General features: G+C 38.0%; 1 protein-coding gene across 5 annotated transcripts in view; it reads right to left on the bottom strand.

Moving 5' to 3' along the window:
• LOC109936292 (kinesin-like protein KIF27) overlaps window positions 1-13,032 on the bottom strand; it is a 109,091-nt gene that overhangs the window by 89,487 nt on the left and 6,572 nt on the right. For all 5 annotated transcript variants that reach the window (XM_048592885.1, XM_048592898.1, XM_048592905.1 and 2 more), the window contains exons 2-5: window positions 10,583-10,668; window positions 8,950-9,342; window positions 6,234-6,434; window positions 3,045-4,030 (exon numbers count right to left, since the gene is read on the bottom strand). In XM_048592885.1, the coding sequence (XP_048448842.1) occupies window positions 3,045-4,030; window positions 6,234-6,434; window positions 8,950-9,247 (1,485 nt within the window). In that variant the 5' untranslated portion in view covers window positions 9,248-9,342; window positions 10,583-10,668. The remainder of the gene's footprint in view (window positions 1-3,044; window positions 4,031-6,233; window positions 6,435-8,949; window positions 9,343-10,582; window positions 10,669-13,032) is intronic.

Below are 13,032 nucleotides of genomic sequence, written 5' to 3'. Positions count from 1 at the left end.
AACTGAGGTATTTTAATGGTTACTAACAGAAAATGGTAAGATTGCTGTGGTTCCATTTCATAGCCTTGCCACTAAGTGAAGATTTCTTGAAGACAGATGTCTCTGATCAGTGATAGCTGCTCCCTTGATATTGATAGAATCTCATTACTTTCCTGCTGCTTCTACTATTTGGTTCTTCAGTATTACACTCATCAGTGGGCCACGCTATATTCATTCACCTCCTGCTTCTGGACCATCTCTAACTGGATGAAACAGAAATGACTTACTAGTTGGTCACTTCCTGTAAAATAAAGCTTTTAAGTGGTGGCAGTGAATGCAGTTAAGATGTGGAAATGGTCTTGCCTCCAAAATATTTTCAAAGTTGACAAAATTGAGTCCCAATGTTACATTACATTCTTTCTTCTTGCCAATTTTCTCGACCAACTTTTCTCATCAACTTTGCTGATTTCTCCTGGGGAACAGTTTCACAAATATGTGTAACCATCTGCTACCTCATTCTTTATGTGAAAATTTTCACCATAAGTGTCAGCTAACAATTTTACTATGAGGAAAGCCAGATCCCAAAACAACTCCTGTCCTCAGGCTGATATCCACACATCCAGTGTCAGCAGAATTTGCCAGACCGTCATCAGGAGCAGGAATCCTTCTCTAATTCCAAGGTGCTGAGAGTTATCAACTAATTTGTCACAGGCCAGAGATTCAACTTGAGATCTTCCCAGTGGCTCAACTACTGACCAAACTAATAAAAAGGGTAAATTCAACATAATTTTAAGCAAATATATCTTTGATTTATGCAAATGTAAAGGCCCAATAAATCAGGTATTTATCTAATGCTTTCTGGAAGGCATTTTTTTAAAAAAATGTTGAGCGATGCCTAGACTTTGGTGTAAATGGCACAAAATCAACAGTGCGGACAACATAAATCTTGGTGGTATTGTGAACGGTGAAGAGGATAGTGGTAAATTTCAAAATGGCATAGACAGGTTTGTGGAATGAACAAACAAGTGGCAGATGAAACTTAATGCAGAGAACTGTGAAGTGATTCATTTTGGTAGGAAGATTGTGGAGACCAAATATAAAATAAAACATACAATTCGAAAAGAGTTCCAGAAGTAGTGGGATCTAGGGAGTATATGTACACAAATCATTGATGGTGATAGATCAAGTTGAGAGAGCTGTTAACAAACCATCTGGGGTGCTGGATTTTGATTAATAGGAGCATAGAGTACAAAAGAAAGGAAGTCATGACAAACTGCTATAAAACACTGTTGAGGCCTCATCTGCAGCTTGCTTCCAATTCTGGGCATCACATTTTATGAAAAAAGTTAAGGCATTAGAGAGAGTGCAGAAAATATTTTTGGGAATGCTTCCGGGGATGATATGGTTTAATGCAGCTGGTGCTGTTCTCCTTGGAGAAGAGAAGGTTAAGAGGACATAATAGAGGTATTTGAAATCATGAGGGGATTGGATAGATTGACAGTGAGAAATTGTTGCCATTGCAAAAGGATTCAGAACCAGAGGGCAAAGATATAAATTAAAGGATGCAATGGTGAAATAAGGAGAATGCTTTTTAACAAAGCAAGTTCAAGATGTGGTTGAATTTGATTCAAACTTGGCATTCAAAAAGGGGTTAGTTAATTATATAAAAAAGAAAAATTTGCAGGCCTATGGTGTAGAGACGGAGAGTAGCAATAGGTGAATTCACATGGAGACAACAGAGCTTCTATACTGTAACCATTCTGAGATTTTAGAGAAGACAATAGGTTTTTGCTGGCTGGAAGAACATTGAAAGTCAGTATACAATAAGCAGTACAACTCTGAAGGGGTTATAGGAGCAGAAGGTGGCAGAACAAGTGTACAGAATGGCTAATAAAGCATACAGTGCCCTCAGCTTCACAGGTGCATAGAGTACAAGAGTACAAAAGTGACGTTGGACTTGTACAAGGCACTTGTTAGACCTCAGCTGGTGTATTATGTACAATTGTGAGTGCCTACATTGTAGAGTCAGAGGAAACAGCCTCTTCAGCCCAACTTCTCTGAATCGACCAAGTTTCCTAAACTGAACTAGTCCCATTTGCCGGTGTGTGGCCCATATCTCTTCAAACCTTTCCTATCCATGTACCTGTCAAAATATATTGTAAATGTTGTATTTGTACCTGTCTCTGCCAGCTTGACCATGTATGCACCACCCTCTGTGTGAAAAAGTTGTCCCTCAGGCCCCTTTTAAATCTTTCTCCTCTCACCTTAAACCTATGCCCTTTAGTTTTGGACTCCACTACCCTGGGGAAAAGAGACAGTCATAGAGTCACAGTATTTTACAGCACAGAAATAACTGTGTGGTCCAACCAGTCCATGCCGAACATAATCCCAAACTAAACTAGTCCCACCTGCCTGCACTTGCCTCACATCCCTCCAAACATTTCTTATTCATGTACTTATCTAAATGTCTTATTAAATATACAATTATTAAACTGTACCCACATCCACCACTTCCCCTGGATGTTCATTCCACATATGAACCAACCTCTGTGTAATAAAATTGCCCCTCGTGTCTTTTTTTAAAATCTTTCTCCTCCATAAAAATATGCCTCCAGTCTTGAAATTCCCCACCCTAGGGAAAAGGCACCTGCCATTCACCTTATCTATACCCCTCGTGATTTTAGAAACCTTTATAAGGTCACTCCACAACCTCTTACACTCCAGAGAAAATAGTCCCAGCCTATCTAAATGTATTGGAGACAGAGTACAGAGCAATGGTTCCAGGTGATGAGAAACTTCAATTATGAGGAGAATTGACGTGTCTGCATAGTCATCTTTTTGAACATGAGAAACACATTGTTGGTTGCATCTACTGGCATCTGCTCAGTGTCAAGTGGCATATATTTTCACATCCATAAATATCCTTCCGGGGATTTTCTTAACACCTTGGAGGAAATAACATCTGTTTTGGCTGGTCATTGCATTGTACAGGGTATACATTTCAGCCTATGTTACAGGCTGCTCATATTGATGATTAAGCCTACCAAAAGTAAGTTATACTGTACCTGGCATTTCTTCAGCTCTCTTTTCAGTTGAAATATCGTAATGTGATGAGAGTCCTGTCCTCCACTTCCAACTCCACTATCAGTGCCAAACAGGTCAGGTAATTCATTTTGCAGTTCCTCTACCATGTTGAACCACTCCTTCAGCTTTTGCCATTGGTTTTCTTTCAAACTGTTTTCATCTCTAAATTCCAAGAAGAAGTGTAATGCTTCATCAATGCAATGTTTATAGTGATAGCTTTCCATTTGTAGATGGGCAACCTGCTCCTCCAGAGAATGGATCCGTTTTTTGTCTTGAAACAAATCCTGAGAAACCTGACTAGCACGAGTCAGAAGGCTTGTCTGTTGATTCTGCAGTGCCTCCCGGAGTGTTTTGATTTGTAATTCCATTTCATCTATCCGATCCCAGTCTGGGTTATAATTTACAATAGGTTTGTTTCTTATGTCCTTGGCTCGATTGGCATATTTCAGAGTGTTCAGGGATTCATCAAAACTAGATGATGAGGGGCTAATGCATGCAATCATCACAGTTTTAGCATTTCCTCCAAGAGAGTCTTTCAACAAGCGTGTTATCTTAGTATCCCTGTATGGAATGTGTATACTTTTTCTCTTTGGGTCTCCAAGAGCGCTGATCACATTCCCAAGTGCCAGAAGACCACTGTTTATTTGAATTGATTCCTTAAATCGTTCACCTGTGTTTCCTGTTTTAGTAACCCTTTCAGAACCAGCTAGATCGACAAAGCAAAATTTAGAAGAAATCAGTTGAAATGACCTTATTGATTCTTTTATAATGTGCTCCTCATCAGTATTTGATTGCTGCTCATTTTTAGGCCGTTTTTGATTGAGGTACATTGTGAAAATGGCATGTGACCGGCTGGAGTGCTCATTCATCTGTGTGGTACCTGTGTGTCGAGCTGCATTGCCAGCCTCCAACAGACTCATCATTTCATCCGGTGTCTCAACTTCACACTCCTTCGCCCCAATAATCACTAAAACAAACAAGGGTACATGGAAAGATTATTTTGTAATGTTAATTAGTATTTTGATATATAGCAATTTGGTAGTTTAAAAATTGACCATTGCTGATACAACGCATTTGTTGAAGCATTTCATCTTGCACATATCAGTGTAACTCCTTGCACATTCAGGATTATCCAGCAAATGTTGTCTCATTGCAGAATCACATCTACTGTTAGATACTGTGCTGGCAGGTTTTCAAGCATGGGCTGATTGGGTACAGTCAGCACTTTGCTTGTGAACAGTGAAAGGACAAGTTGTTTGATACTATCCACGAGACAGCAAGATGAAAGACAAAATGCATCTTTTTAATCAGTAATACTTTTGAAAAATATAAGAATGAGATGGGAAAGGTAATACGATAGCTGCATGTTATATTATATTAAATAACTCAGTAGTCCATGCAGTAAAAGCCCTCCCAGGGATGATTCCTCGTTTGCACCACGTTAGAACAACATAGTAGATACAGCATGAGAGCAGGCCATTGGGCTCAAGTACTGTTTAAGTTCCAATTGAGCATCACGTTTCATCTAAATCTACCTTCAAAAACTTCTATTCCCATCTCCCTCAGATGCTTAAGTAGTTTCCCCTTAAATCTGTCTACACTGTTCATTTCAACAACCTCCTGTGAGAGTAGGTTGCACATTCAACACCACTATTTGGGTAAATAAGATTCTTATGTATTTTCTCATACTGAAAGCTTCTAGTTATGTTCTTCTCTGTGAGAAGTAATATTCTCTTTGTATTCACTTCGTCAAAACCTTTCAGAATTTTAAAGACATCATTAGGTCAGCCTTTTGTTATTGAGAGAACCAATTTCTGATATCATATTTGTAAATCTTCTCTGCAATACCTCTACAGTCTTTTTATTACATGACAACCAGAAGTGCATGCAATGCTAAGTATGCTCTAATCAAAGTTCAATACAGTTTTAGCACACTTACCCAATTTTAAATACTGCTCCTCTAAAAGTAAAAACCTGGTTTGCTTTCGTTATGGCCTAGCTAACCTATGCACTATTTTTAGAGATTGCTGCATTTTTACATCCTCTACATTGTTCCTCTGCACAATCTAGAACTAACCGTACCTTCCAAGTAATAAGTGACTTCCCTATTCTCCCTTCAATTTATTGGTGTTTAATTGCACTTATCATTCATTGAGCCATTATGTGAGATTATTAAAGTCCTCCTGTAATTTGTTCCAGTTCTCCTCAGTATTGTCTATTTCCTCCACAGCACTAACACCAGCCAAACCCCAATTAGGTGTCATCCACATATTTAGAAATTGTGTTTTTGATTGCAAAGTCCAAACTGTTGCAAGTGGTTCCATTTCAAACAAGGTAGTGGTGGGAGCTTAAAATTCGCTTCTGTATTTGCATTATAGACAGCACTTTTTTGGTGGGGGAAGACAGAAAAATGGTCAACAACTCAGTGATTGTTACTTCTTTTCTCATATTTTACAATCTAATTTTAGTCAAAATCCTCAGCCACATTTTCAAGGTTCTGTCCTTAGTATCAAGAACAGAAATTAGATAAACAAATATGGAAATAAGATTTTTCTGCCCCTGATTTTCCAACAATAGACAGCAAATCGCAAGAATTTTTTGAATCAGTCACATTGATTCACCACATGCATGCCAAATCCCAGTCAAAATTAAGGTGTAATGCACATAAGCAATCTGCAGTCCTAGGCTTAAAACTGATATTTGCCTAGAAAATGGCAGTAGGCACTAATAAGTAGAAGTTCATTTGCAATTCAAATCATGCCAGTCAATGGGCAAACACAGAGACACATGTACAGTTTTACATTAACTATACATGTCCATTAGCCCAAATTAGATCACAATTAAAATTTAATTGCCAACTTGCAATGTTTATGTGAAGGGACAAGGTAAAAATAATGAATTTTGGAAACAAAAGTAGTATAAATGTGATATATCTGCTAAAGACAATTGAAACTACAACGACTATAACTGATACAAACATTTTTCTATAAAAGCAAATTTCTAATGAATTTTAAACATAGTGAAAATAACTTAGAATAACTTAGAATAGAATCATGTAAGCATTGAGAAGAGGGAAAAAATTATAAATGAAATAGGAAGGAGAGAATAAAGAAAACACGATCAAAATTAATTAAACTGTTATATTTATTTAAACCAAATGGTAGAATTACCTGTGTTTCCTTTTTCATCTTCTCTGATATGAATGTCTTTGCTGGTGCTCTGTAACTCCAAAAGGTCTCTTAGCTCTTCTTTATACACTTCAATATAGGACACTTTAACATCAAAGTCTACATTGTGATTTTCAGTGATGTTCTGGAAGATCTCGTGAATGGCACGTGGAATAATGCCTTTCAACTCATCAGAAAATGAAGCTTTAGATCATAAAAGAATTCTTATAAATTTTCAGCAAATGCATTTAATCAGTGAACAATACAACCTGATCCAATCTTGCTTTTCTGAATTATACATAACTATAGTGTTGCTCTACAAAAAGTATATAGGTGAGGGCAAACATGTTGATGCAAAATGTACACAATGCAGGGGTAAATCCACCTTGGGTCTACTGTTACAAAAATAAACAACATAGAAGTGATTCCATGCTTGCAGATGGGCACATAAGAAATTGGGCTTGTAGCTTGTGATTTACAAGTCTAGAAACGGAGTTGTTTGTGGAGTAATTTCTTAAACTGTAATTCTTGCAAAAGCCAATTCACAGAATCACCGTTTACAAAACTGTCATTGGATTATAGATTCTACCAATGGAAGAAGGTGTTGATGCTCTAAATTGTTAAACTCAATGTACAGTCCTGAAGGCTGTAAGGTTCCCAACTGGAAGACGAGGTGCTTATTCAACCAGCTTCCATCAAGCCTCTCTGGAGCACCATAGTAAGCCTGAGTCAGAAATGTTTACAAGGGAACATGGCAGTGTGTTGAAATGACAGACAAATAGAAGCTCCGGGCCATTTTTACAGAGTATAGGGTTCCACAAAGCAGTCCCCCAATCCGTATTTTATCTCCTCACTGCAGACAAAACTGTATTGTGAGCAGTGAATATGGAAGACCAGATTGAATAAAGTGCAGATAAATCACCTGAATGGTGGAAGTGGGAAGATGGCATTAAACCTCCCTCACCACCCTCATGCCTGACTAAATACCCTCTTGCCACAAAACTCACCATGAAGTAGGACACAGGATACTGCACCAAGAGGAGACCAACATGTTATTATTGCCATAAAACAGGGCATGTGAAAGCCAATTGCTGGGACTGAATGCTAACGTGATAGATTTCATTGGCATGTCTTGTGTTTCTCCACAAAATATTGTACCAGTAAGTAAAGCTGGTGACAAACTGATACTCAGCTCACCACACACCATGGTCCTCCATAACTCTCCAAGTAAACTCTCTCCCGACTCATGCTCCCTCACAGTCCCCTGCCACCTCCATTGCCAGTCATCCAGTAGCTACTGTAAGTAGACCTCAACAGCCATGCAGAAATGACAAAAAAAGTCTTAACAATTTAAGATGGCATAAATTGATCCATTATTAACTATTACACTATTCATCCATTCAGAGCTTTTAAATCTCAAGTGGTTTGCCTCTTATAAAGATAAACTTCTATTTAGACGCCATGATTTTCTTTTTAAACTGTTAGGCAAGCTATGAACCTTTGCTGAGATAACGACGGCTTTTGAAACCCCAGCAAAGATTCATAATGACATAATAGCCCTTGGGGATATGTCAACGAAGAGCCCTATTAAAACTGTAGAAACAAATGTAAATTTTCTTTTCTAACACAATAGATGGCCTATAAATTAAACCAGTCCAACAGAACGTTTTTTTTTTAAACTGTCACTGACAACTGCAATCTCCTTTCATGCAATGCTTAAAGAACATTAAAGGAATTTTTAAAAATCTTCGACTATGACACTTAAATAGACCTTACCACACTCAGGAGTGTTTATACCTGATCAATCAATTTATAATTGCCACATTGCAGGGCAAGGTCCTCACAGCAACCAAAATGGAACCCATTTGAACTCAGCACTAAGTTCAAATGGATCTGCTGAGTTGAGGTTTCTCTCCTGTATGATTCACATTGTGCCCCTTATCCCTGCCTACAAAAATTGGATCAGTTGAAAATGAGGATGGGACTATATCCTGAAGATGTAAATTATTTTTAATGTCCACTGATTGTTCCCAACATTGCAGGAATCCAGCCCACAGCCTCCTTCAAAATCTCTGCCAAAGTTCTCCAGAAACTACCACTACAAGAAAACAATGGAATGAAAGTAGGCCCTTTCATCCTTCAAGTCTCCTTTAACATTCAATGGTTAATCAGTGACATAACTACTTTCACCTTGCAACATTATTACCCCAAATCCCTTATTTTGATTTATAAAAATCTATCAATCACAGTTTTAAATGTGATAACTAATCCAGCATTAACTGACATTTGTGAATAAGAGTTCCAAACTTTGACTACCATTTTGATTCCTAATTTAATTCCTTACAGATCTGGCTCCAATTTTAGGCCTAGATTGACAAACCAGTGGATATCAAGTAGATCTATTCCCTTTGATCATACAATAAACCACAATGATACTCATTACTTCTACGGAAGCTACTTATAGATGCTTCCCAATGCTGCGCAGAAAGATGAGAAACTTCAGAAGTTGGGAGATTTTTGGCTCTCAAATACATTACACTGGGATTGAACTAGACTATCGCAATTCAAATCATGCACTAACATTAGTGTGGTGTACAGTTAACTGCTGTCAATAATTATTACATAGATATTCCACAGTAATGTGGCATAAAGTTAGGCATTTTATAACAGTTACAAAGCAAAAGAACAAAGAAAGTGTTTTCTTTAAAAAGATTCTTACCTATATGTCCTCCACCAATTGTATATGTTTTTCCAGATCCTGTTTGTCCGTAAGCAAAGACAGTGGCATTATAACCTTCAATTACGGATATCACTAAAGGTTTTACGCAGGCAGAATATATGTCTTCTTGGGATGATTTTTGTCCAAATACAAAATCAAATGTAAAAGCACGATCTTTCCCAATCACAACTTGCTGTGTGTTGGGGACAACCCGAACACAAACTTGATGGTTGTGGAGGATTTCTTTTGGAAGCAGGGGTCGAATCCGTACAGCGACTTTGACTGCAATCTCTTCCATTTTAGCAAGATTAAAACATTTGATGCAACAAATTGTTGTTTTACGTTTGAACTTCTTTGAAAATCATCTTTTGGCTTTGCTCCGCAGTGAGTACACTTGGGAAAAAAAAATGTTAGATTTCAACTTACAAATTTTAAAAGAAGACTGCATTTTGAAAAATCTGAGACTGTTTAAGAAGGGAACAGATATGGTGGACAGAATAGGAAGTACAGTGCACATGAATTTTCAGAAAATCTTACAAAGTGCACCGTACAGAAGACTACTGCAGGCAATTTAGCCATTATCAATTACAAGGGAGATTCAAATTAGAATAAAAACACTCCTACAGGGAGGGTACAGGAAGCTTGAGTTAAAGATAGTTTCTTAAAATAGCTAGAATTAAGCATAGACGTCACACAGGGATCTGTTCTTGGACTATATTTATTAAATGTGTTTATCAATCATTAGATTAGGAAACTGTCCATGGTAGGGCTTGGATGGAGGCAGGCTCCATCCATACCTGAGTCATTTTCATAGAAATGGTAGGGCAAGGGTGGAGCACGCCCATCCATCTACATGCCAATTTAAGACCCAGTAAAAGAGGTCCATGGAAATTTTGCAGGCAGCCTCCAGGTTCCTCTGGCAACAGGGGCAGTTTTGTTACCCAGAGGCAACAGGGCCAGATCTCTGCCTGTCCACCTCAATACAGCAGCAGTCACTTCGTAGAAGAATCCTGTCCACCCTGGCTGCAGTGGTGTAATTTTTAATTTAAACTTAAATTGCTAGTGAGAAGAAATCTCCATTTTGAAGCACCCTATCCCTAACTTACCTTCTATTGATTCTTGGTGCTGCTTTTATGCTGGGCAGTCTCTAATTGGTTCTCCAGAGTCAAGAGCCCACCTGCCATCCTTAACTGGGTGCTACTCTGCTCTTTGGCCATTAATTGGCTGCTATGGAGAAAACCACATTGAATACTATTTTCCCACATATTGCAGGCTTCTGAACTCCATGTGAGCCCGTAAGAATGTCCAGAGAATGTCCTGCCCCATGTCAGCACTTAAGAATCAATTGGATAAATGGTTGTACAAAGAAAGAATAAACTGGCATGGGTACTGTGTACAAAAACAGGCATATGAGGAAGGTAATCACCCAAGAAAGGCTGTTTGAACCAAATGATCTGCTTCCCTTTCTATGCAATTAAATGGATTTTGAGATAGTTACTGTAATCCATTTGTTTGGTTAGAAGGAGTCAAATACAACTGTAAGCTATGAAATTGTCCAAAACAACTTAAAATAAATAAAATTTTGCTCTGTTAAATTGCTGAACAGCAACATTTCAAATGATTTGTGACCTACAATGGCCTTTGATTGATGTCTTTACTCCTCAGGGAATTATTGAGGTGGTATTCTTGTATACATTGCTGCCGTTGTTCCATCCAGACCTGACAAGAAAAAGAAATATTACCGTTAACCTAAACATGATCCATAATAATCATGCAACTGTGGTTAACCTGAGAAGTTCAAGAAAGAATAATACTAAAAGGAGAACTGTCTTTTTAAGTTGGTGAAAAAGATAGCTAGCATGAGGATAGGGAGGATTTAGTAATTCAGTGAAGATGACCACCATTATGTTAAAGAGGAAGAAAATAGACAATAGATATAACACAGATTGTGAAAGTTTCTGTAGCTATGTAAAAAGGAACTGGTTAGCAAAAGTAAACGTGGGTACCTTAGAAGAAATGAGAAATTATAACCACAAGATTATAAAGCCAAAAGACACAGAAACAGAAATAGGCCATTCAACCTATCAAGTTTGCTCCACCATTCAACAAGATCTTCTCTTTGTATCATCCTCACCTTTTGCCTTCCCACCTAATTTTGTATCATCCACATACTTGGCTACAGTACATTCACTTTCCTCATCCAAGTCATTAATATATATTGTAAATAATTATGGGCCTAGCACTGATCCCTGTGGTACACCACTAGTTATAAGTTGCCATCCTGAAATAACGGTGAATAAGGAAATGGTGGTGAGATTAAATTATAACTTTGTATCGATTTTCACAGAAGACATGAAAGCATGTTAGAAATAGCAGGAAACCAAAAGTTTTGCAATAAATTAGAAATTTAGAGTTATGATTATTAGTAAAGATATAGTGCTGTATAAATAAATGGAACTTCAAATCAACAAATTACTTGGAGTTAATGGCATGCATCCCAGAATATTAAAAGAAGCAACTACACAGATGGTGGATTCATTGATTTTATTCTTCCAAAAGTCCCTAGGTTAGCTCCACTTATGTGAAATAGCATCACTGTAAAGGCTGTTAATATAAGACAGTCACAAAGAAATCTAGTAAGAAATTCAGAAAAAAATTCTTAACCCAAAAAGTGGTAAGCACATAGAATTCACTTCCCCAGGGAATAGTTGAAGAGAATATTATGTATGTATTTAAGGGGAAGCTATACAAGCCTATGAAGAAGAGGAAATAAATGGTTATGATGATAGATTTGGTTGAAAAAAGATGGCAAGAAGCTCAAGTAGTGAATAACTGCCGACATGGACTGATTGGGCCAGATGGTCTGTTTCCGTGCCATGTATCCTATGCAATACTATGTAAAATACACTGGGGCAGGGTAGGGCAACAATCAGAAACCATATGGAATACAATAGCAAATAAAAGAAAATAATTTGGGCCTGCAATCAGACAAGAGTCATTGAACTTGAAACGTGAACTGTTTCTCTCTCCATAGATGTGCCAGACCTGCTGAGATTCTCCAGCATTTTCAGTTTTTATTTCAGATTTCCAGCATCCATAGAAACATAGAAGATAGCGGCAGGAGGAGGCCATTTGGCCCTTTGAGCCTGCTCTGCCATTCTTCACGATCATAGCTGATCGTCCAACTCAATAGCCTAATCCTGCTTTCTCCCCATAACCTTTGATCCCATTTGCCCCAAGTGCTATATCTAGTCACCTCTTGAATAAGTTCAATGTTTTGACATCAACTACTTCCCATGATAATGAATTCCACAGGCTCACCACACTTTGGGTGAAGAAACGTCTCCTCATCTCTGTCCTAAATCGTCTACCCCAAATCCTCATACTGTAACCTCTGGTTCTGGACACACCCACCTTCGGGAACATCCTCCCTGTATTTACCCTATCCAGTCCTGTTAGAATTTTAAAAATCTCATTTGTCTGAACTCGAGTGAAAACAATCCCAACCTAAACAATCTCTCCTCATACGTTCGACCCGCCATCCCCAGAATCAGCCTGATAAACCTTCGCTGCCTGATAAACCTCGAAAGTATTGTTTTATTGCCTTTGCAATATCCTGTTTGCTGATGTTTGCACACGAACTGCAGAATCAGCTGCAGTATAATATAGAGTTGTTTACAGTGCATGTTCATGGCCTTATGATCAGTATGAAAAAGAAAGTGAAATTATGAGCCAGTCTGCTCCAGGAAAGCCTCATCTTGAGCTTAAAATTTCAGTCTATGACCAGAAAATATCATTAGCAAACTCTCAAACAGATTATCAAAGCAAGTGTAGCCTTCAGCAGACTTTTTGAACATTAGTTTTGAAACAAAAGAGAAAAAAGTGTGCCTATCAGGCTGAAAACCTATTGAGCATTAGTTCTGCCCACCCTGCCGTACATATGCGAGACTAGAACTATGTACCAGTGTCATACCAAACTACTTTTACTTGACCTGCTTTTGGAAACTTCACCATATTGAGACAACTTACCAATATCCAAGACAAGAGCCTTGGCATCTTCACTTCAAAAGACAAGCAACACAG

The sequence above is a fragment of the Rhincodon typus genome, chromosome 3 (assembly GCF_021869965.1).
Source record: "Rhincodon typus isolate 14 chromosome 3, sRhiTyp1.1, whole genome shotgun sequence".
Lineage (NCBI taxonomy): Eukaryota > Metazoa > Chordata > Chondrichthyes > Orectolobiformes > Rhincodontidae > Rhincodon > Rhincodon typus.
This window is presented reverse-complemented; position numbering and strand designations above follow the sequence as displayed.